The 25,538-nt window shown below is 40.8% G+C and overlaps 1 protein-coding gene across 2 annotated transcripts in view; it reads right to left on the minus strand.

Annotated features, from left to right (window-relative positions):
* osbpl5 (oxysterol binding protein-like 5) overlaps nucleotides 1-25,538 on the minus strand; it is a 113,507-nt gene that overhangs the window by 9,301 nt on the left and 78,668 nt on the right. For both annotated transcript variants that reach the window (XM_055649658.1, XM_055649659.1), the window contains exons 4-17: nucleotides 24,354-24,434; nucleotides 23,161-23,262; nucleotides 19,444-19,647; nucleotides 18,209-18,293; nucleotides 17,379-17,550; nucleotides 15,010-15,238; nucleotides 14,279-14,463; nucleotides 12,166-12,247; nucleotides 11,172-11,270; nucleotides 10,250-10,346; nucleotides 8,451-8,549; nucleotides 7,309-7,406; nucleotides 6,802-6,891; nucleotides 4,852-4,988 (exon numbers count right to left, since the gene is read on the minus strand). In XM_055649658.1, coding sequence (XP_055505633.1) covers nucleotides 4,852-4,988; nucleotides 6,802-6,891; nucleotides 7,309-7,406; nucleotides 8,451-8,549; nucleotides 10,250-10,346; nucleotides 11,172-11,270; nucleotides 12,166-12,247; nucleotides 14,279-14,463; nucleotides 15,010-15,238; nucleotides 17,379-17,550; nucleotides 18,209-18,293; nucleotides 19,444-19,647; nucleotides 23,161-23,262; nucleotides 24,354-24,434 — 1,760 coding nt within the window. The remainder of the gene's footprint in view (nucleotides 1-4,851; nucleotides 4,989-6,801; nucleotides 6,892-7,308; nucleotides 7,407-8,450; nucleotides 8,550-10,249; nucleotides 10,347-11,171; nucleotides 11,271-12,165; nucleotides 12,248-14,278; nucleotides 14,464-15,009; nucleotides 15,239-17,378; nucleotides 17,551-18,208; nucleotides 18,294-19,443; nucleotides 19,648-23,160; nucleotides 23,263-24,353; nucleotides 24,435-25,538) is intronic.

Consider the following 25,538-nt stretch of genomic DNA (forward strand, 5'->3'; position numbering starts at 1 on the left):
CGGAATCCAGCTCCCCATAGAATATACAGCTATATATTATTGATCACAAGAGGGCATTGTTACTTTTTCTAATTCGCTTAATTAATTAGTGTGCAGCCTTTTGTACTGCCGAGTTATGAATTCCTTGTCTCTACTATTTATTTCATTCCCCTTACATGTTTTTCCTCTACCTGCTAAATTTTTGTAAGGTGTCCTTGAGACTCTTGAAAGGCGCCCATAAATAAAATTTATTATTAATGATGTTTTATCTAAATCTGTGCCAATTTTCAAGAGTAGATACCAGACATGGGTCACAAAGTTAAAATCTATCTTTTGGCACCTTGGCCCACGGCCTAATTGTGTATCTGCTTTGTGTATCAGAATAGCTCTGTTCAGTTCACAGGTAACCCTGAGATTCCAGATGCCACTAACTTTAATTCTATACTTAAGGCTCTTTGGTCCTTTACAATTTTTCAATAAAGCTCAATGAACAGCATCTCATTATTCTGGTAGACATGTGAGAGGTCTTGGGACTCAAAGTTGAATTCAACATTTCCAATTTATAGAAGAACTAGCCAGTTCTCATGAAATGTCATCAATTTGTAATATTCAACCTTTTTCTCCACAAATGTTTCCTGATCTATTGAGTATTACCAGCATTCACTTTTCATTTCACATTTCCACAACCGCAATGTTTTGGACCTCAGTTAAACAACTACGTTTTTTTACCTCTGCCTTCTTCAATTCCTATTATCTTCTCCATTCACATCATGCAATTATCATGTCTTTGTCAGTCTCACAGTTGCCACCACCTCCATGGTTTCATTCACTCTTTCTTGGTCTCTACCGTTGCAATTTTAATCGGTTCGAAATCAAAGATAACAGCTAGAAGCATTACTGTGCCCTCCATAATGTTTGGGATAAGACCCATCATTTATTTATTTGCCTCTGTATGTCACAATTTGAGATGTGTAATAGAAAAAAATCACATGTGGTTAAAGTGCACATTGTCAGATTTTATTAAAGGGTATTTTTATACATTTTGGTTTCACCAAGTAGAAATTACAGCTGTGTATATACATAGTCCCCCCCATTTCAGGGCACCATAATGTTTGGGACACCGCAATATCATGTAAATGAAAGTAGTCATGTTTAGTATTTTGTTGCAAATCCTTTGCATGCAATGACTGCTTGAAGCCTGCGATTCATGGACATCGCCAGTTGCCGAGTGCCTTCTTTGGTAATGCTCTGCCTGGCCTGTATTGCAGCCATCTTTAGCCTATGCTTGTTTTAGGGGCTAGTCCTCTTCAGTTTTCTCATCAGCATATAAAAGGCATGCTCAACTGGGTTCAGATCAGGTGATTGGCTTAGCCACTCAAGAATTGACCATTGTTTAGCTTTGCAAAACTCCTTTATTGCTTTAGCAGTATGTCTTTACTGTCAATGAGTTTTGAGACATTTGTTTGAACTTGAGCAGATAGATGTGTCTATACGCTTCACAATTTATTATGCTACTACCATCAGCAGCTGTATCATCAATGAAGATAAGTGAGCCAGTATCTCAGCAGCCAAACATTCCCAGGTCATAACACCCCCACCACCGTGTTTCACAGATGAGGTGGTATGCTTTGGATCTTGGGCAGTTCCTTCTCTCCTCCATACTTTGCTCTTGCTATCACTCTGATACGTTAATCTTCGACTCATCTGTCCACAAGACCCTTTTCCAGAACTGTGGTTGCTTTTTTGAGTACTTCTTGGCAAACTGTAATCTGGCCATCCTATTTTTGCGGCTAACCAGTGGTTTGCATCTTGCCTCTGTATTTCTGTTCATTAAGTCTTCCGCGGACAGCGGTCATTGACAAATCCACACCTGACTCCTGAACAGTGTTTCTGATCTGCCGGACAGGTGTTTGGGGATTTTTCTTTATTATAGAGAGAATTCTTCTGTCATCAGCTGTGGAGGTCTTCTTTGGCCTGCCAGTCCCTTTGCGATCACCAGTGCTCTCTTTCTTCTTAATGATGGTCCAAACAGTTGATTTTGGTAAGCCTAAGGTTTGGCTGATGTCTTTAACAGTTTTATTCTTGTTTCTCATAATGGCTTCCTTGATTTTCATTGGCACAACTTTGGTCCTCATGTTGATAAACAGCAATAAAAGTTTCCAAATGTGATGGAAAGACTGGAGGAAAGACAAGGTGCTGAGATCTCTCTTATACCTGCATTAAGGAGGCAATTAAACATACCTGAGTAATTACAAACACCTGTGAAGCCAGGTGTCCCAAACATTCTGGTGCCCTAAAATGGGGGAACTTTGTATAAACACAACTGTAATTTCTACGTGGTGAATCCAAAATGTACAAAAATACCCTTTAATAAAATCTGACAATGTGCACTTTAACCACATGTGATTTTTGTTCTATAACAAATCTCAAATTGTGGAGTACAGAAGCAAATAAATAAATGATGGATCTTTGTCCCGAACATTATGGAGGGCACTGTAACTCTGGTTTGGTTTCCAAAATGCTGCCAAATCTGCCAAGTATTTCTTTTTTTTGTTCTATTCAGGTATTTTATACTCTTCGCAGTCATGAAATGTGGTTGTTGCTGATAAGATCAGTATTTATTGAACACCCGAGCCCTTGACAAATGCAGTCCTTGCACTTCAATGGTTCTTCCAGTTGTGAGTTATTGGATTTTGTCACAATGAAGGTAAGACTTTATATTTCCAAGCTAGGTGGTAGACCACGAGTTTGGTGCCTGATCTAACACTTTGATTTTCAAATATCCATTACCTCAAATATCCTTTACCTCATTGTAACCAAAGGCTGTGCTGGTACACTGCATGCAGTGGTGAATTTCATCATTGCCATGAGGTGGCTCCTGAGGTGCGGAAAGTGGTCCAGGTTTTTCAGATTCGTTATTGTGAACCTTCATTGTTACAGGCTTCTCCTTGTTCCTGAGTTCCTATTCTCACTGCATGCCTGGCTCACATTCCAAATCTCTAGCTATTAAAATAAATACAATTTCATTCAAGAGCTGAACCCGATTCAGATTATAATCCACGTCTCAGCATAGTTTTTAATATATAATCATGAATATATTATTGTTTTCATTTATTTTTAGGTTTTTTTTAAAGTGGGGGTCAAATCAGATCAAATTTGAAGTCAGGCCACATGTCAGGCTAAACGTTATACCTTATACATTGTAAATGGATTGATTGTAATCATGTATTGTCTTACTGCTGACACTCTCGCGCAACAAAACAACTTTTCACTGTACCTCGGTACACGTGATAATAAACTAAACTGAACTGATGTACCAAATCTTTCAACCTGTTTATCTCAGTTAGCACTAAATACAACAGTAGGAGTATAATCAAAACACATACATGTTTGAAGAAGGGTCCCAACCCTAAACATCACCTATCCATGTTCTCCAGAGATGCTGCCTGGCCCATTGAACTATTCCACCTCTTTCTCTTTTTATTTGGAAACCAGCATCTGCAGTTCCTTGTGTCTGCATACATGTGGTTGCTGCTTACCTCATCTCTCAGAAACATCTAACCATTTCACTCACAACCAATTATTTGCAATGTTATAGATCCACCTCCAACATCGTCCAAATAAATACCAAATACGATCTACCAGTTAATACAATACAATACAATACAATGCGGTTTTATTCGTCACATTGCACATAAAGTGCAAGTGAAATAAATTTGCCAGCAGCGGTACAATGATAAAGAACACACAATACACAATAAAAATTTAACACAAACATCCACCACAGCATTCATCACTGTGGTGGAAGGCACAAAATTTGGCCAGTCCTCCTCCCATTTTCCCCTATGGTCGGGCGTCCAGATGTGTAGACAAGTCCAGATAAGTCCTGAATCGGTGCCTCCCCACCGGAGACTGCAGCTTCAAGATGATGTAGGCCGCAGGCCGGCGGTCGAAGATTTAAAGTCCCCCGCCGCGCCGCAGCCAGAAGCACCACAGACTGCAAGGCTAGCAGTCGAAGCTCCCCTCCAGGGGTGATGGTACATCCACGCTGGGCACGCGGTAGGCTGCGGGCCGGCAGTGGTGGCTTCTTCTTCTCCCGGGTCTCCCACGAGGGATCCCGGTCTGCGGACGCCGCTCCAGCTTCAGGCTGCCGGCTGCCGCGGGCCAGCGAAATGGAACGCTCCCCTCAGGCGAGCCCCGGTGAGGGCTCGCCCACTCCACGCCGAGAGTCCATGCTGCATCCACCACTGAAGCCCCGGGGAGCGGCTCCGGGAAAGGCCGTCGGATCCTCGCAGTTAGGCCACGGGGGAGGCGACCTGGAAAAAGTTGCCTCTTCATGGAGGAGGCGACCAAAACGGTTTTCCCCCTCACCCCCCCCAACACAAGACACACAAAGAAACATTAAAAACATAATTTAAAACACACTAAAAAAAATTTAAAAAGTTGAAAAATCTAACACGCGGGGCGCCGGCTTGCAGCGCCCCCACCGACCTGGTTTTGGTCGTGGTTGTGGTTGTTAAAAGAATGCTTCTTGAACACTAGAAACATATACCAGAATAGATAGAATTATACCCATAGTTTATCATCTCAGGGACGGAAAAGGATCACAGCACCTCAAATCTTGGAATAGTTCTGAAACTCTCAATGCTATGACGCCATAATAAGCTGAACTGACATTAACATCAAGTATGAAACTAATTTGCTGCTCTGGGATCAGACCTGATGAATGATTCCCACATTGTAAAATGAAAAGGAGTTTCTGAAGCCAATTTATAGAACTCATTTTCATAACTTCTATTGCAAGTTCATTTTGTAGAAATATGTGACTCTTCCTTTAAAGCGCTGACATTATTTGTCTCCACTCTGACATACCTTTCTGACTCAAAGTCACCCTGCTCCTCCGAACACACAGCATGACGTACTAGACGCTGTTTCCGAATCTCACTGGTCACACTCCAGAATGAAACAGGAGATCCAATTTTTTTCTCCTGGATATAAACCTCCCGATCCTGTTGCAGAAAAAGAACACACTGACTATTGTGGAAAAGCTCCTGCTTCACAAAGATTATTAGCTTCACAAACAACAGTTTGAAAAAATGTCAATATTCCCATACTAACTAGAAAGATTGTTTCCCTGAACTTACTTTGCTTATCAAAGTAAAGGAATTTATAGGCAATAATAAGCAAGCTCATGTGTGGAGACATGGAACTCGAGATGCTGGTTTACAGAAAATACAAAGTGCTGAAGTAACTCAGTGGGTCACGCAGTATCTCTGCAAGACATGGATGGGTGATGTTTCGGGTTGGGACACTTCTTCAGATAGGTTCTAACCCAAACCATCACCTATCCATGTTCTTCAGACATGCTGCCTGACCAGATGAGTTACTCCCGTTTCTCCTTTGTGTCATTTTATGATTACGATGCATTATACATAGAGAAGAAAATGTTAAATACTAATCCAAGGTTAGAGGTGGCAATAACAAGATACAAAGTAAAGTGTTTTCTACAATTCAGCACTAAGAACTGAAAGAAAAATAATTGTTGATTTAAAGTAAAAATCTCATGACAACCCCATCAGGAACATGCAGTTCAGATATGGTAGCACAGTGGCGCAGCTGGTAGAGTTGCTGCCTCACAGCGCCAGAGACCTGGATTCGACCCTGATCTCTGATACTGTGTGTGGAATTTGCACATTCTACCTGCGATCACATAAGTTTCCTCACTGATCCCTTAGATTTGCAGATTTGTTGGTAAATTTGCCTCTGTGAATTGTCCCTAGTGTGTAGACAGTGGATGAGGAAGTGGGATAACTTAATCGAGTGTGAACAGATGGTTGGCATGAAACTTGGTGGGCTGAAGGGTCTGTTTCAATGCTGTATCTTTTAATTAATTCAATCAATATGGTACACGTTGGTTGCACACACACCACACTTTCCCTGTGGTATGCAGCATGCACAACCTCAGGCAGGCAAATCACTTCTTATTTCACAACTTGGAATTCGCACAGTGTAATATAAAATTTTAATTCTATAGAATCAATCTTTTATTGCAGCTGTCTCATGACAACCTGTAACTAAATGAACACTGGTCAAATTAATTTTATATTAGTCTCAAAAGGCCATCAGACTTCTAATCGATTAGTCTCCTTTGAGTTTGGGCCCCAGAGTTGTGTGGATTCCAAGTGCTTTTTCTGCGGGGGGGCAGAAACATTCAAGATTATTATGCAGTCTATCTCTTTCTTAGTTGAGCAATAAGACACAAATGAATGCTGAGACTTAAGGGACTTGTTCTATGTCTGTGGGATTGCTGTAAGCAGAGCTAAAAGTAAATTGTGGCTCATATTATGATCCATTGTTAAAGGACTGTTGTTATGTTAGTAAACTAAATTGACTGGAAAATCCCAACTTAGTGTGTTGAATTAACTGATCTCGTTGGGGCTGCAAATAGTATACAAAAAATCAGTTCAGAAGTCAGGACACAAAAATACAAGTTGAGTACTACAGAGCAGAACCTTCGACCCATCATGTTCGTTGCCAACCATCACGTGTCAAACTACACTAACCCCATTTACCAGCTCTGTGGATGACGATTGAAGATAACATTAGCCTCATCTACGAAGCTTCCACAATTCAATACTGTTCTGACACAAACTATCTTGTTTCAATGGAAGAAGTACTCATTCAGAAGATGCTGTTAATGGTTGGTTCCCCTAAAACTAAGCAAGACTCAGGAGATAGATGGGAAATTTTAGTAAACAGAAAAGCCACTCAAAGTAAAGAAATAATTCTCAAATTGAGTGCTGAGTTGGTGCAGGAACTTACCCAATGTCCTTGAAATGTGGCCAATGTCTCCTCACCTAGTGATATCTTCCCCATGATCTGGTTCACACAGTCGTTACCACCTAGGAAAGGCTGTCATCAAACATGGAAATAATTACAAATAGAAATAAGCAATTTTGTGAAGCTTGGCTTATTGTATCAGAATACTGAACCAGGCTTATAGCATCAAAACCCATGATGTGATGAGTTCAGAATTACAGGGGAGCTCACCAATGAAACTGTTTATAAGTCCTAGGACAGAGAAGTTGGATTTGTACAAACATTGCGTAGCTGTTAATCTGATAGAGTGATGTCAGATAGCACTAAACACCTATTTTTATTTAATGGAAGCAAAGATCGACACCAAGCAGCTGACTTGTTCTGCCAGATTTTCCTTTAATGCAGATTTAATTTATTGCATATAAAGTCATAATTTCAGTTCCAAACATTTCAATTTGTAAATATCCCTGAATTCAATTGTACAGGAGCAGTGGGCAAGATCTATTTTACCTTCAGCTTGAACTCAAGCTCTGCCTTGTAATGAGTTGTCTCACATTCAATGGTTATCTTTCCTCCCAATTCCAGGGTTGGTGTTCCATATAAGAGCCCTGGAACAAAGAGATAAATAAATGTTGGCATTTTGATGGGGACAAGATTAAGTTAATTTCCCTTCCACATGGTGGATACTGACAGAATGCAATGCAGAACACATAATGGAAGAATGCAAGCTTTGCACAAGGAATGGAATAAAATAAACGTAATCCTTTTATATGCAATATGATACAAATGTAAGTGCTGAAGTTATAATACAAATGCAGCATCGTGAGGTTAGTGGCTGCATAAAAACATGTAAAATATATTGGAACCTATTTTCCAAGGTTGAAAAATGTGCACAGCTTTTACAAGTGCAGACAGGTTATAAAAGAACGGACTAATGTTGAATGAATGGATAGCACTGTGACGGTCGGACACGGCACCAGAAATGTGTGTACAGACATGTAAACATGCAGAACAGAAACAGAAGCCACACAGCCCACCCATGATTTATGATTTTCATCTCCTATTGACATTATAATTATTTTGTCATTTCTTTAAGTAGTTTCCCCATATGTGCATGTGAAGGAGAAACTCAGATTGCACATAAACAACAATTTATCTATAGTGCTCCCTCAAAAATACCTTGGAACATTTTAATAAATAACAGAAGACACCAGTTAGCAGTTTAAGAGATAGGTTTAGAGGTAATTGGGAACGAGGATAAGGGATCAATGTAGAAGATCTGGGTCTTGCAGCTATTGGCCATGTTGCTAAACAAAACTACCAATGATGGTGTAAAAGGTATGGGGAACAGTTTTGGTTTATTTAAGTCTTTGTGTCAGAAAGGCTGTTGAAAATTGACAACAAAAAGCAAGTTGTTGGGATATACTTCTTCACATAGAAGTGATCAACAATTGCAGAAAGCTGCCAGAAGAATAATTAAACCAAGAATACTGCCCGGAACATTCTAAAGACTGTATTCAAAAGATGTTGTGGTTGGTATTGCAGAAGAATGAGCACAGGTGAACCAAATGATTTCCCTTGGAAGTGTTCCATTTCTCTGCAGTATTGCCAACCAGAAATTAAAGCAGCAAAAAAAAACCTCAGAGCTATACCTTTACAGTGCGCATATGGCATGGTGATGATATAATCTTCGTTTCTATTGAGAAACCGGAGTTGTGCTTGACCATCCAATACAGCAGAAAGTGAGTTCCCTGCAGGGGAGAAGTAAAAGATCTGAGAAATCAGCCGCTTAAGCCTATATGATCTGTTTGAACTTATACTGCAGTGAAACTGTGTGTCCTGTTGAAGAATGTGATATAGCCTTATTTGCCAAGACATTTCCAGAATTTAGCATCCCTTTGACATAATATATTTGAGCTTTCAAAATATTTAATAAAACATTCAGAATGATAGCACATTAGTGGCGGGGAATGAAAGACTTTACAATTGAGGTGCTTGATGCCAGCATCAGGAAAGGTAAATTAAAAATTAGAGGTACTGTAGATTAAATACTTTCTCTGCATCTGAAAAGAAACACTTCATTTTTACAACATCTGTCACAACTTGAGGATAATGAGCTAATTTATGACTTGAAACCATTTCCAATGATTACAAAATTCCACGCTTTCTCACGAATTCAGTAGCTATAATAATGTACCATTTTCGATCTGCGCTTCCATTCCACCTAGCCATTTGGAACTAATCCTTTAATACCTTTGCAGCCAACAATGAAAATAACTTTTCACCTATATCAGTGAAATTCAGAGTTTATAGGATTCAAGTAAAATATCCTGTAATTTAGAGTATTAGTTGCACTTTGCTTGATCACTAATACAGGTGCACAACCTTTTATCCGGTGTTCCGGAAACCGAAAAACTCCGAAAACCGGCCATTTTTTCCAGGATGTCGTCTGCACACCAAAGCTCGCGTTTGGCGCCAAACTTGACCCAAAACGACCCACAGTCAACCCAGGTCTGTACTACTGTAGCGGCTGCCTCCTCCCCGGAGACCGGGGAGACACTTAAACATCTGTAAATCATTGCTTAAATGTTAGTCAGTTAGTTTGGAGGACTTTTATGTGAAGGGGGGGTTGAAGGGGTAAACTTTAATTCTTAGTCCCCTACCTGGTCGGAGAGGCGGGGAGCGGTCAATGCCTTACCGGGTCGCCGTGCAGTAAGCTCCACAGCACTGTGGCCGCCAACTCCCAGCTGGGGCTGCGGGCGGCGCCGGTTGTAGCTCCGACCCCGGCAACTCTATCCCTGGCTGCGAGGCTCCGCAAATGTTGGGAGTCGGCGGCGTCGCAGCGCTGGGATACCAGCGGGAAGCGGGCAATGCCTTACCGGGTCGCTGTGCGGTAAGCTCCAGGGCGCTGAGGTCGCCTTCTCCCAACGTTAAGCTCCGGGGCGCTGTGCCCGCCAACTCCTACAACCGGCGCCGCCCATGGCCGGACGGAGCCCCCAGCTCCGCGATGATGGGAGTCGCCGACCAGGTAGGGGACTAAGAATTAAAGTTTCCCCCTTTATCCCCACCCCACCCCCCACCACCACCACCACATAAAATCCCTCCAAACTAACTGACTAACATTTATGCAATGATTTACAATGATTCCCCGGTCTCCGGGGAGGAGGCAGTCGCTCCAGACTTTTCAAGCCGCCCGCGCTACCTACCTAATCTACGCTAAAAATCTTCCATTCGGAAATCCGAAAATGTCCGAAATCTGACAAGTGTCTGGTCCCAAGGCTTTCGGATAAAAGGTTGTGCACCTGTACCATGAAACACCCCAATTGCCTAGGAGACATTCCGAAGTACCTGCTAAAGCTTCCTTCTCCAAACCATTTACCTCGCGTCCCTTTCCTGTTATAAACTGGCAATTTTGTTTTTTGAAGATTATGGTTGCCAATAAATTTCTTACCATAAAACTTGGAGCGGGCCAAGATAGAACCAGTGATACAGAAATTGTCCTTCCTGTTACTGATGTAAAATGCAGAAACTGGAGGATGATGGGATACCTATTACAGAGCAAAACACAGTTAGTCTGGAACTTAATTATCAGTTGGACAACTTTCTTCAATGCAAGGGACTTGCATATGGCTGACTTGAGCCTAGTTTTAGTTTAGAGATACAGCATTGGAAACAGCCCTCCGAGTCCACGCCAACCATCAATCACCCGTTCATGTTATTCCACTTTCTCATCCACTCCCGACATATTGGAGGCAATTTTTTCCAAGAGGCTAACCTGTAAACCCGCCATCTTTGAGATGTGGGAGGAAACCGGAGCACTTGGAGGAAACTCACGCTGTCACAGAGAGAACGCACAAACTCCACACTAACAGCACCGGATATCAGGATCAAATCCAGGTCTCTGGCACTGTGAGGCAACTGTTCTACCAGCTGCGCCACTGTGCCGTACTAACACTCCCTAACTTAAACCATGCAGCACACTCGCCTCACACCCTTTACCAACTTTTATCTCAGCGTTTTTTTCCTGTCTGCATCCGTTCAATGTCACTTCCCCCCTTCTCATGGCCTTGCCAACAACAATACACATTTGAAACCACGTTAGATATTTCTGTGAACTTTAATCTACATCCCTCTTGAACCAGTGCCTGTAAACGTGTCCAGCATCTCTTTCAGATGGACAAGTCCTAATTGTCTAGTATACCTCCAAGGGAAGATATTTTAGTGTGTTAAATTACTTGAAATTTTATTTTCAATAAATCAATTAGTTTGATGTAAATAAGAAGTCAGTTTAGGCATCGACATTCTTATTCTTTGACTGTACAAAATTTTCATAGAAAAGGACGCAGCCTATGCCAACTTGAAACAAGGTTTACCTGCTCTGCTATGTAGAAAGTGCGGCTATCAGTTTTAGGATGGTACCAGTAACAACGAAATGTCTCTCCCAAGATTGGATTATATGGTTTCTTCAGTCCCTGATAGAAAGAAGAAAGGAAATAAAACCATCAATTATCCCTGTCTGCGTGGCTTGTACTCAAAATGGCAGTCAATCTGGGTTGATTTCAAAATCAGACTGCCCATTTGAGGTGATGTATTGGCCACAAGTAACATAGAGCTTGAATCTGACGATCAAGTTAACAATTTACAAGACAGTTACTTTCCTGTCTTGACGAAGAAATTTGGAATAAAACACCTCAATTGGCATTAAGCAGATAGCATGTTTCTAAAATTCTGATTGTTCTGTAATATAGAAATCTATGTGCAGGTATAGATGAAAGTTTTTGTCCAAAAAATGCTCAATCTATTAAACTGATTTGTCTTCCAGCAATGAACAATGGCCATGGTGAAATAACAAATTTGAGCATACTTGGTGAACAACTGGCTTAATCATTGAACTATGACTGGGATGACCTCGGAAAAGTCAATTATTAACCCCTAATGCTGACTATTTCTAACTTAAAGCGACTGCCACAACAACCCAATCATGCTATAATCATCTCTGGCTTTACTCACTCCTAAGTCCTTCCATTCAATTCACACTCCAAAATCAAAATATTTCCAATATATATCCTCTCAGTCCATTAGCCTTTCTCATCCTTAACTCAAAGCTTGACATTTTTATGGTTAAGACAGAGCTCCATCTGCTCGTGCAGAAAGTTTGGGCAAGGCCACAGTGCAATTTATGTTTGAAAATAAATCACAAGCAGCTGTGATTATGGATCCTATTGAACTACAACACAAACTTTCAGCGGCAGCATTTCCAAATAGTAGTATCACATTATACTCTTATTCCCTGGCCATGTAACCGGCTAAATTCCCCACTGTCTCTTATTCTTAAACTCCTGGTACTGCCCCATACCCCAGCCTTACCTTTGGTTTTTTGTAAAAACCAGATAGGTACCATTGCACCACTTGTTTCATTCGGCCGTAGGCATTCTCTTCCAAGGCAGCTCTAGTGGAACAATAAAGATCAAATATAAAAGTTCTAACCAGGTATACAGTTCAAGATTCTACATGTTAGTTTACCTGCTATTCCATCCCAGGCACCTTCCCTAAACTTGAAGACATAAAATTATCTTATGTTTTAAATTTAGAACATAGTACATAGAAAGGTACAGCACAGGAACAGGCGAGTGCCTGGAACACATTGCTGAGGGTGGTGGTGGAGGCAGATATCATAGTGGTATTTAAGAGATTTTTGGATAGGCACATTGATATGCAGAGAATGGAGGGATATGGATTATTTGCAGGCAGATGAGAGTTGGGCTTGGCATTATGTTCAGCACAGACATTGTGGGCTGAAGGGCCTGTTCCTGTGCTATATATATATATATATATATATATATATATATGTGTGTGTGTGTGTGTGTGTATGTGTGTGTGAGTGTGGATATATGTGTGTGTGTGTGTGTGTATATATATATATATACACACACACACACACATATATACACACTGTTTTATGTTAACACCATGAAAACGGAAATTTCTGCATCAGAAGCACAATGAATGAGATTCTCAAATGGTTGTTCCTCATCTTTCCATCAAAACACAACATCATAAATCCCCATCCTGAATGAAAGTGTCAACCCTTCCCATTACACCAACACAGATTCAATCAAGGGGTACCAGCCAACATATTTTTCATGCCAAAACCACACAGCTTCCAGTCAGCCAGACACAGTGCCTTGCTGCTCAGCCAACCAGGATGCACAGGAGCACGCATCTCTTCATCTTATGAATCTTTATAGTGCATTTCAGCACATAAGTACATCTCAAAGCACTTAATATCAAACCAGCAGCAACTATAGACACAATTGCAGTTCCAACATTGTCACTAATATGAACTGTGGAATTCCACCCTCATGCAGTTCCATCCTCATGCACTAATACAATGTCTCTGACAGATGATAAATTCATGAAACTACTCCCTTCTGCTCAAATCCTTTCTGGAAGCTTTGTGTCAGGTGAAATTCACTACTTATACTCATCTCATTTCACATATATTTCTTTTAAAGGCAGCTATTTGACCCAGTTAGTTTATACTGAGGCTCAGAGCATTCTATCAATCCCTATCAATTGTAACATAATTTTTCTCACATCATCCCGGATTCTCGTATCACCTCCCTACGCAAAGGGAAATTAAACTAGCCATTGATAACCAGCATGTTTTTGGGAGATAAGGGAGAACATGGCAACTCCACACAGGCTGCACTGGAAGTCACAATTGAACCCAGGTTGCTGGTGCTGGGAGGCTGTAGCACTCCCTGTACCATACCCAAGGGGCTTAATTTGTTGCAGTAGTGGCAGCTAATTATTTGTAAGATTGCCATCATCATCATGTAGGATATTCCTTCCTAGTTTGCACTGACTATAATAGACAATAGCTTTTACACTAAAGTCTGGTAAAACCCAGCTGGGCAAGGATCTTCCAGGCATACTGTGGTTAATATCTTCATTTTCTCATTTCAATCAGTAAACATGTTCCTAGTGATGAACACTGACTTACTGAGGAACAATTGTAAAACAGATGGTTTAAGAACATTGTATGAAGGGTATTTTCAGCACCATGGTATCTGAGAGAACCATTGTAAACTTTTTCATACATGGAATATCTCTGGAGAACCTTGCTACCAGGGTGACATATCCCTGCAGTCTTCAAACCAGCTTAATAAATCAACTGTACTTTCAGCTTCAGAAGAGATCTATCACAGCCTCACATGATACACCAAGTAGTTCAACATATAATGCTTGAACATATTATCAAGGAGTTCTTAAACTATGATACATCAACAATAAAATATGCTTTTCTACGAGTCTGTGCACAAATATACTGTAAATAACTACCAAGTACAACGTCACCTGGAAGATTGACATTAAACTGAACTAAATAAATGACCTAAACTGAACTTTGCAATTGAGATTATTGATGTTGGTACAGCATTAGAGAAAGGTTGCGTCTCGGATATAAAAAGTGACGTACTGGGAGAGGAGGTCAGAGTGGTAGTAGTAGTCAGACAGTTTGTCCAGAAATGAGCGAGGCTCCAGTATAAAGGTTGGTAGTACCACACGGGATAGGTCCATTCCAGGTCTGAGTTGCTTCAACACTGTCCACATCAGACTCTTGTTTTCATCAGTCACTGTCTCCGTCTGAGTGGTTTCACTAATCTACAGATCAAAAGTGAAAAATATTAAATTACCATTTGTAACAAAATATAGAGCTCTTCAGAATTGATGAGGCAAACTTCATCATTGTGTCTGATTTAGAGAGACCACAGAAATGGATTTATTTGGAATTGGGAATTTTATCCAATGCTCTTAATACTGTGTAGGTAGGACCTGCAGTTGCTGGTTTGTATCAAAGATAGACACAAAATGCTGGAGTAACTCAGCGGGTCAAGCAGCATCTCTGGAGAAAAATAATAGAATATGTTTTGGGTCGGAACCCTTCTTATGTTATTCTAGCATTTTGTGTCTATCTTCACTCTTATTACTGTCTTGGAGGCAGAACATGGCTCAACTAAGCAAGTCTTTGCAGTTCACCAACATGTCAACAACAATATCTTAATGAAAGCAGGCGAATAGTAGGTTAGCAAAGATACCAGATTCTAGGCAGCAACCATGTAATGATTTTGTTTGGAAAGCAGTGGTATACAATATTTTCATTTTAATGTTTTAACTAAGCAAAACAAGTCTCGATTCCGTGACACTTACTTCTCCAAACTCCTCTGAACATTCTGCCAGATAAGTTGATTCTAGTAAGTCCTTCATAGCCATTTCTTCCTGGACTTCAGACAGGTCTGTGTCACTTTCCTCACTCCTGCTGCTCTTGTCATTTGTGCCATTCTCCAGCTCTTCATGATGAGGATCGTTATCTTGGTTCAATTTGTAGGAATATATATCAGCATCTTTGTAGTAATCATTGTTTACAAACTCGACATCACTTAAACACGAGAAGAGAGGGAAAAAAGAGAAAAGTCTAAAGTTAACAAATGATATGTAATTTGCAGGGGAACGTGAGAGGTAATAGTATCTGTTGCTTTGTACTGTGTGGTAATGAAGTTTTTCTAGGTTGGAGAGTTTATAGTTCCGGGAGGTGACGTTGAAGAAGCCTTGGTAAATTGCTGCCATGCATTTTGTAGGGAAAGGAGGGAGATGGATCACATGGACGCAGAGGAGATTAGTTTAACTTGGCATCCTGTTCAACACAGATGTTGTGGGGCAAAGGGCCTGTTCCTGTTCTGTACTCTTCTGCATTCAGTAGGTTATTCCCAGTTATCAGTGCATGACTGAATATCATCCAGGTTTTGTTGTACACGGGTTTAGAGTGTTTCATGTTCTGCGGAGTTGTGAAAGGAACTGTCTATAACCATACAACAAGCTGCCTCAACAATAAATATCCCCGGTTCTACCTAATGTGGTTAATTGATGAAGCAGATGAAAATGGTTGGATTTAAGTCACAGAACTGTGGAATACAAACATGTGGCAATGTTGTTGGAATGTTACTTTGAACCACTAACAATGCGTTTTAGGTAAGAGGGAAATTTTATGTCATAGGTAGGTTTTTAGTGTTCTGGCGGTGTTAAATGTAGTATGGATAAAATAAAGGATCTGAAGCTTAGCTATATAGGATGAATGAGATAATTTTGCATCAATCTGCTTCAGCCAATGCCCAGGGAGGAGAATGGAATGAAGTATTACAAAATAGCAAGGTTTTGTCAAAATCAATGACTTCATATCTCCCTTCAGATTCAACCATACAATGTTCTTGTCTAATGTCAGATAATATGTTTGATTCTGTAGATATGATTACAGAGTAAAAGGCAATGCAATTTTATAGAACTGTGGATTTTAACAGCACAGAATGAGATCCCTTCCTGTCAGTGCTGGGCCATTGTTAGCATGAATTCCAAGAACAACTTGGAATATTATGGAATATGAATGGGACAAATTAGCAGAAATTAGGATGAGATAAAAGTACTGAATTATACAGTGCATCATGCAGCTCAAAGAATTTCAGTGTGTCCCAGAAGAAAATTACCAGTTTTAATTTTAAGCTGAAATGCTCGCACCATTATCTCCAAAGGCCATACAACAAGCTGCCTCTGACTATAATTTACGTCACTTCTCTTCCTGTACTCTTGATCATCTTCAACCAAGCTGTGATTCCTGATCATTGGGCAAACGTTCTACCTACCTTTCTCTTGACCTCTTTCTCACTGTATACTGCACACAATTTCTGATTGTTCAATCATCTCATTCAACCATAAATGGCTATTACATACCCCATGTACATTTATTTTTGAAAATTGCTATTGCATTCCCTTAACCCATTTGTGTCTCAATTTGTAGAATGGTCTCGACCCAAAATGTCACCTATTCCTTTTCTCCAGAGATGCTGCCTGACCCACTGAGTTATTGCAGCAGGTACACAAAAATGCTGGAGAAACTCAGCGGGTGCAGCAGCATCTATGGAGCGAAGGAAATAGGCAACTTTTCGGGCCGAATCCCGGGTCTGAAGAAGGGTTTCGGCCCGGAACATTGCCTATTGCCGCTGAGTTTCTCCACCATTTTTGTGTACCTTTGATTTGCCAGCATCTGCAGTTCGTTCTTAAACAACGAGTTATTGCAGCATATGTGTGTCCAATACCAGTATAGCTGTGGCTCCAGTCATGTTATCAAATACACTGCCTGAGGTATGATGAAAGCAATGACTCTCATAATATTTAAAAAAGTAAGATGCGGTCAAACAGCCAAGTCACAGGAGGGCTACAGATTGAGTGCTGAATAACAGGATGGGTATCTGATGGGCAGCATGGACGTGGTGAGCTGAAAGCTCTGGTTCTGTGCTGTAAAGCTTCACAACACATATTTTGATTCTAATCGCGTCCATCTTTCAAAGTCTGTGCCCAGATCTCTTCAACCTTACTCCTGCCCTCTTGATAATGAGCTAGTTTCAGTGAAAGTTACAAAAAATAGCACTACTTATCCCATCTTTCAGCTGAGATGTACATATGCAATATTCACCCTATGGATGTCAGTGAAGTGTATCTACAGGAGAGCTGTTCATCTGTGTACCTACTGGGAGAGCTCCTGATGGGTGGGACTGAATCCTTGCATCAGACCAGCAAATCCTGGGTGAGTTGCATCCATTGAGCTGTTCAGATCGCCTTCCCTCCCATCCTTAATTGTGCCGCGTTTAAGAAGACTTGAACATCGTAGAGCTAATTCCAGAGCATCCATCCAGCATCGACCTGACAGCCAAAAATCATCAGAAGAAAGCCAGGGAATATACGTGAATGAATCATGCACAAATGCGAATTAGGAAATGAACTAGCTATTATTGTTTATCGGAAATACACCGACGAATATAGATCCAATTAGAATTACACATTAAGAAAACAGCTGAAAGGTATATATCTCCAGAGGATGGAAATCAGGAAACAATTAGCTCCTCGGGATTTGCCAATCTTTAGAGACATTATTTCACAAATATTGTTTTACATTTTCAACTATCGATTTCTAGTCATTGATTTATTATTAATTCCCCTGGAAAATAACATTCATCATCCCTACTACTGTTTTGAAAAAGCACAAAATAATCATTGAATGTATAATATTATCCATATATTTTATGAAAAGGCCATATTACTGCTGATTATTTTTGCTCGTTGCAAAAACCCGTGGTCATTTTTACATTTTACAAGTTTATTTTCATATCACCTTTCCTCTTAAGATTTCAGTATTACTCTTAATTACTGAACTTTATATTTTTCCCAAGTCCAACATTATCCTATGCACTTTTAGATGTTGTTACCTTTCTACATATCCATTTTATTGGCACCTCATTATTGACTTGGACTTGGGAGCAATGGAGCTTCATAAATTTATCATAAGCAATCGTAATCTTACCATCTGACTCAGAGGCCGCACGGAAGATCAGGTAACTACTGGGAAGAGGCTGTGTTATTGATCCCACATTCTCACCTTTTGGACCCTGGAAAAACAATGCCATTACCTTAGGGGCGGGGGGAAGAACCATTTTACCATTGATAGAAGGCTGAGTGACATTTTGTAGTAGCTTGCCCTCTAGCGTTAGCTGTTTAGTATTTTCTTGAGGCAAAGAGTTTGTTCATTGTCAGAAACATAATTTCCTTTCAAAGTATATCCCATCCGAGGATATTTGCTTTGTTTCTTCATAGGTATTTGGTGAACTTCTGGATAGTTCTTCTTTAGAACCAAGATGAGATAACACCTGCTATGCAGATTTGTTGAGCTTATGTTGTGATGCATAATCCTAAAGAACATTTATTTTTTGACCACCTTGTATTTGATGCCAACATGCTAAAGTGAAAAAAAAATGTACTGCTACCTCAGTTGGAACCAAAACTCAGTTTATGCACAGTTTATCCATAGCTATTAGAGGAAGGAGTAATAATGTAGTAACAGTAGAACTGCATTAGTAACAATTCCCCCATGCGTGGACAACCAGCCAGACCAACTAAGATATTGATGCCATTTCCTTAAGTTTATAATCCCCATGTAGCAGACGTCCAATGCCAAATCTTTTGAAAATTGGGCAAATTTTAATGTTACATTTTTATCACCACTACACCAGCTCTGCACAAACCATTTTCTGATTGGATATTTCATGTACAATTACTTCCTTCCAGTTGACCTAGAGGTTCAGTTTAAAAGGTTATATACATATGGATAATTTTTGGCTTATTTCCTGCAAAATTCATTGATCGAATAGAAGGATTGTTATCGTCCGCTGCCTTTTTTAGGCCTACAATATTACCCAAATAGTTTACATCAACTACCAGATTTATTACACTTTTTCTTTTCCACAGGTAAGACACTGCTATAAAGCTTTGTTTACTCCATTATCCCAAATGGTTCTGAGACTCACTATCATTCGTGGATAACTAAAAAAGTTAAAGATTATATCGTGTAAAGAAAAAGCATGTATTTGCTAAGAGATTTCAGAAAATTACACAGAATTGAAAGAAACTGAAATGAATTAAGATTCATTTTCAAATTAAGATTAATAAGGAAGGAAAAATTAGACTATGTGATAAATCTAGCGAAAAATATGAAAATCATCTTTAATTCTCTGGGTCTGCTGTATGCCAGGAGTTAATTACCTTCATTGCCCAAATGGATTGATCGAGAGGATGGAATAGTTTGAAGCAGAAGCCATCCTTTTTCGAGGGTCTTTCGATGAGCTCACAGGTGTTGAGAAGGATGGTTCCCACCCACTGGCCATTGCTGGGTGTTTTGTAAATTAGCAGAACGCCAGGTTTGAGCACACACCAGAGTTTGGTCCAGCTCTTTAGAGTACCTCGGATCTGCAACAAATATTACAGATCATGAATCTTTTATCTGTGCAAATAGCGACCATAAAATATTGAATAAGATTCAATGAACAAAAACAATCAAACAAAGCAATACCTCTGCAAAAGTGCATCAACTTGTTTTATGTGCTTGTCAAAAAGATAATGATGCAAGAACAAGTATAGTAAAAGCTAATTTGAATATTTATTCCTGATTATTTAAATATGATACAATTATTGGTGATCTTTCTTGTTTAATCCCTGAAAAATAATGGAAGCAAAGAATGTATTTTATTACAGTTATCATGGAATTATAATAGCCTGTTTATACCAGGGATCCTTCATTGTCTAGCAGGCAGGAATAATAGCCACTGGTTCTTTTGTTAAATCGCCCTGATTGCATAAACTAGATTGCCGTGTGATCCTTTTATCTGCCACAATCCCTGCAACAATAGCAATAAAATCAATTTAACTGAGACTCTTGGAATTATAACTACAAAAGAAAAGGATGGTCGTTTTAAACTGAGACGAGTAACGATTTCCTCTCTGAGGCAGGGCTGCCAACTCTCACGCATTGAGCGCGAGAATCACGAATTTCGCAAAATTCTCACACTCTCACGATGATCACAGTATTTCTCACGCTTAAAAATAAAAAATTAAAATAAAAAGATAAAGTCATGGGCAATTCAATTCGCCCAAGGCTTCCAGATCTCCTCCACACTCACCAATGAGAATAGCTTTCTGATGGGGGGTTTCCCGTAGAGAACGGGCAATTTGATTGGCTTAAGCCCATAGCACACACTTTAAAATGGCAATGTAGCCAAAAATGCTGGAGTAACTCAGCGGGTGAGACAGCATCTCTGGAGCGAAGGAATAGGCAACGTTTCTGGTCAAGACTCAAGCACTTCTCCAGCATTTTTATCTACCTTCGATTTTTCCAGCATCTGCAGTTCTTTCTTAAACATTCAAAGGGGCAGTGTAACTGAGTACTAATGATTCCATTTGACAGTCATGGAACCAAAATCTGCAGGTGCTGGAAATTCAAAATAAAGCAAAAATTGTTTTAGAGGTGAGTAAAAACCATGAGGGGAATTTTTAAGGTGAATGCATAGTCTTTTCTTCCTGGGATATCTGATTCAAGAACTAGAGCCATCGGTTTAAAGCAGGAGTGTCAAACTATCGTCCCGCGAAGAGTCCAATCCGGCCCGCAGGATGATTTTGGGGAAAAGAAAGTAGTTTAGTTCACACCCGTGCAGAGGGTGTGATAGGCGAGACACGGCGGTGGTCCTAACACCTCTCACCTCTGGCGGATCTGTGTACGTCAGTCGTTTGGTGCAGCGGTAGAGTTGCTGCCTTACAGCACCACTGACCCAGATTTGATCCTGACTGCGGGTGCTGTCTGTACAGAATTTGTACATTCTCCCTATGACCACATGGGATTTCTCTGGATATTCCAGTTTCTTCCACATCCGAAAGAAGTGCAGGTTTGTAGGTTGATTGGCTTCTGTAAATTGTCCCTGGCGTGTAGGATAGAACTGGTGTATGGTAGATTGCTGGTCGGTGTGGACTTGGTGGGCTGAAGGGCCTGTTTCCATATATATGTTTTACATATATATCTTAATTTCATTGAACCATATACTTGGTTGAATATGTGGCATTATTTTTGTCTTGTTTCTAAGGTTAAAGGGTAAGGTTGATTGATTTATTTGTGCAGAACAGTGAAGGAAGCCTGACATGCCTTGTTTCTATGTTATTTTTCCTCTATATATATATATATGCATAACAACATGAATTATAATCTGATTTCCATACATGAATATACTAAGGTCATCCATGTGCTGCACCTGTTGATTAGAGCCTGGCTCTACTGTGGAATGTAATTAGGAATGTAATTTAGCCTAACCTTATTCATACCTAATCCAATTTAAAGCATAAATGTTGCATTCAAGTGTAAATTAAAAGGCTCACTACAGTATGCACCAGATTGCACAATTTCAAGCTAAAAATTGCAAAAAGCACCCGACTGTGGGAGGGGACACACCCCCCCTCCCACACCCTCTCCCCCTCGGTCGCTACTCTCCATCGCAATTTCTCACTCTCAACTCTGACCCAATGTTCACAGCCCAGCTGAGGGCAGTGAATTCTGAGATTAATCTGCCCAAGGGAAGTGGAGGCCAGATTACGAGATGTTTTTAAATTGCAGGTATTTAAATATATTATAGAAAGATCAAGGAATTGAGAATTATGGGTAAGTGGTATGAGCACAAAAGCGGAGGAGGCCATCATAGATTAGCCATGACATATCAAATGTCTATTGCATCCGCTGCTCTAGATGTCAGCTGATCTACATCGGTGAGACCAAGCTGAGGCTTGGCGATCGATTCGCCGAACACCTCCGCTCGGTCCGCATTAACCAACCTGACCTCCCGGTGACTCAGCACTTCAACTCCCCCTCCCATTCCGTATCTGACCTTTCTGTCTTGGGTCTCCTCCATGGCCAGAGCGAGCACCACCGGAAATTGGAGGAACAGCACCCAATATTCAGTTTGGGCAGTCTGCATCCTGGGGGCATGAACATTGAATTCTCCCAATTTTGTTAGCCCTTGCTGTCTCCCCCCCCTTCCTATCTCTCCCTCAGCCCTCGGGCTCCTCTTCCTCCTTTTTCCTTTCTTCTCCCCGCCCCCCCACCCCCCACCCCCCATCAGTTTGAAGAGGGGTTTTGGCCCAAAACATTGCCTATTTCCTTCGCTCCATAGATGCTGCTGCACCCGCTGAGTTTCTCCAGCATTTTTGTGTACCTAATATCAAATAGCTGGACAGGCGGATGGATCTGGTGGCCTACTCCTGCTCCTATTTCTATGTGGGGGAAAAAAACCCAAAAATCATCACAAAATATACTAATGTATGCTTCTGATATAGGGCAAGTAGTTGACAGAACTGAGAAGTAGGTTAAAATAGTTGGATGTTATTTGAGATAATGATAACAACCATGAATTAAGATGTTGAACACAGGTGGTTATATTAGTTGAGACGATATTCAGTGTTGAGATACAGCATGGAACCAGGCCCTTCGGCTGACTGAGTCCACGTTGACACAAGTTCTATGTTATCCCACTTTTGCATCCACTCCCTACACACTAGGGCCAATTTACAGAAGGCCAATCAACTTGCAAGTCTTTGGGATGTGGGAGGAAACTGGAGGTCCCAGAAGCCCATATGTGTCACAGGAAAAATGCCCAAACTCCACACATACAGCACCCGAGGTTAGGACCGAACCCTGGTCTCTGGCCCTATGAGGCAGCAGCTCTATCAGCTGCACCTCTGGGCTGTCCAATCTTAGAATCCATTGGATAGATTGTAATTCGCGAAAGGACTTAGTTAACTGTGAGTTGGTCATTCAGTCGAATACCAATAGTTTATCTGATTGTATTTAACTAACCAAAATGGGTCTCGGTACCCATGGTTGGGAATCATGATCAGTTGATATCGATGTGACAGATTTGTACAACAACAGATTGTGTGAACTACCTTTAGCCAGTCCTCCATCACCACCACAGAGGGGTCCTTCAAAGCACTGAACATCTCCTTGCTGGCCCTTTTCTTCTCCTGTCTGTAATTTTTCTTCTGAGCCTATTTTAAATATAGAAATCACTTCCAAATTAAGCACTGAAAACCACTCAGCATGAGTCACTGAGAAACATTCAATAAATGCTCAATGACTGAATGAATTTATATGTTCAAGCAATGAAAATATAACTCTGTTGTTAATGTAGGGTTTTACAGAAAACATTTAGTGCCCTCAAGATATTATAAGGCACTCTCTTCATAGGAAGTACAATGTAACAGTCAAACTGTGCAGTGAAATTAACAAGTGACCAGGTGACTGACAGATTTAGACATCTTTGGGTAAAAGAAGGTACCAGTTAACTCTTTTTACGTTCTGATATTTTATACTCAGCTGAATAGGCATGCCATGTCATCTAATCTGAATAGTAGCACATCAGAATGTCTGAAAATGTAACATTACTTCTGTATTGCAATGAAAGGAAACCCAAGATTATATGGTCAAGTCATGGCATGGAACTTGAACGTGTGACTTTCTGACGATCATTGGAGATTCGATTGACATTTGCATTTTCAAATGATTCTATAGCTCAGAAACAGTGATCACCATTGAGACAAGAATGAAAAAGTAAAGATTTTTTTGTGAGCCTTCCTATTCATAAATGAAGCTGCAAGAAGACATCAATTACATAAACTTCTGGTTGAGTTTCTGAAATAAAAATATGGAGCCCCCCCAAAAAATGTTAAACCTCATCTATGTGTATAAATGCTGACAATGCCCATGTAGCTCTGAGTATTTTAAGAATTTCTGCATGAACATAGATGTTCCATAGTTGCAAACAGTGATTCACCACCGTTCTATCAAAACCACTAACAAGTGAGGGGGTATGACGTTACAGCAATTATCCACCACTGACTGTACAAAATCCACACTGGAGTCCGATGCAAGGTTAGACGTGATGCAAGAACTGCTTCTCCATTTATTTCAATGGAGGGAATGGTACTACATTGGTGGTTTATTAGATTGGTTTTACCTGTTCTTATTTAATTGATTTTTAAGGTTTCCATGAGTGAGATGTTAAAATTTAACAATTAAAAACTAATTGTTGTTATTTACAAGAAACCGAGAAAGCTGACTAAACCTGTATGATGCATACCTTTAAAGATTCCTTCTTCGTCAGTTTAGAGATGGAGGATACATAATCTTTGTCGCAACCATTGTATAGTTTGGAATCTGACTGCAAGAAAAATGAAGGGGATCAGAACAACATTGCTACACTATGGTGAGAACTGACGCATTAAAGCTACACCCCACTGTGGAGTACAAGAAAATTACAAAATGATTTAGCCTTTGACACCTCACTGACTGAACTTAAACAGTGGTTATAAGTGAGTTCGCTATTCCGACTGCGCATGCTCGGGTCATAGGTCACTAGCAATAAACACTCGGCAACGGTGGTACTGCATTGTGTGTAGGCTTGCGTTTCGTCCAGGGTCGGGGTCGGGGTCAGCTCTCCATCGCTGCGGCCGCTGTTGAGTTGCTGCTGGGCCATCCCCATCCCCTCCCCGGTGTCTTGTCCCTGTCCGCAGGTGTCCGGGTGGCCCTGGGATGGTGGGGCAGCTCTGGACTTGCACTCTGGCCGGCAGCCCTCTACCTCCTCCCCCCTTCCCTCCCCTCAGTCCGACACCGAGATCCCGCTGAAGATGGGCAGATGCCGGCCCTGCTCGAAGACTGGCGACTTGGAACCGCTGCTGCTGGAGTCGTCCTGGTCGGAGAGAGATTTTGCGAATGGGCTCCTGCCGGCCATGGGCAGGTCGGGCGCCCGCTGGAGCTGCTGGTGCTGTTGGTGGTGCTGGTAGAGCAGGAAGCATAACTGTTCACCTTTGTTGCACTGACGAGCCATAGATAATTTTTGTCCTTCTCACAGCTTAAACAAAAACTTAAATTGGTAGGTTTTTGGAGGGGCAGATGCAATAATCTTTCATGTCATACCACAGATGGAGCTCATATGCCCATAACCTCGTCTCTTTGTTAAGATGTAAGTCAGGGTGAGGCTCCTGCAGCCCCCACCTGAACTTTTTTCACAACCATTCGACCTATGATCAGAGAAGTCCCAAGCCTCAGACTTTTCTTGCTCTAGATAAATGAATGCCTTAATAAAAACAGGAAAAACTCAGCAGGTCAGGCAGCATCTGTGGAAAAAGAAACAGTTAACATTTCAGAACTGATGAACAGCCACAGACCCAAAATGTTAATTGGTTTTTTCACCCCACAGTTGCTGCCTGACCTACTAAATGTTTCCAGCAATTTCTGTTTTTCAAATGTCCAGATTTTAAAACAT

The sequence above is a fragment of the Leucoraja erinacea genome, chromosome 18 (genome assembly GCF_028641065.1).
Source record: "Leucoraja erinacea ecotype New England chromosome 18, Leri_hhj_1, whole genome shotgun sequence".
In the NCBI taxonomy this organism is placed as follows: domain Eukaryota; kingdom Metazoa; phylum Chordata; class Chondrichthyes; order Rajiformes; family Rajidae; genus Leucoraja; species Leucoraja erinaceus.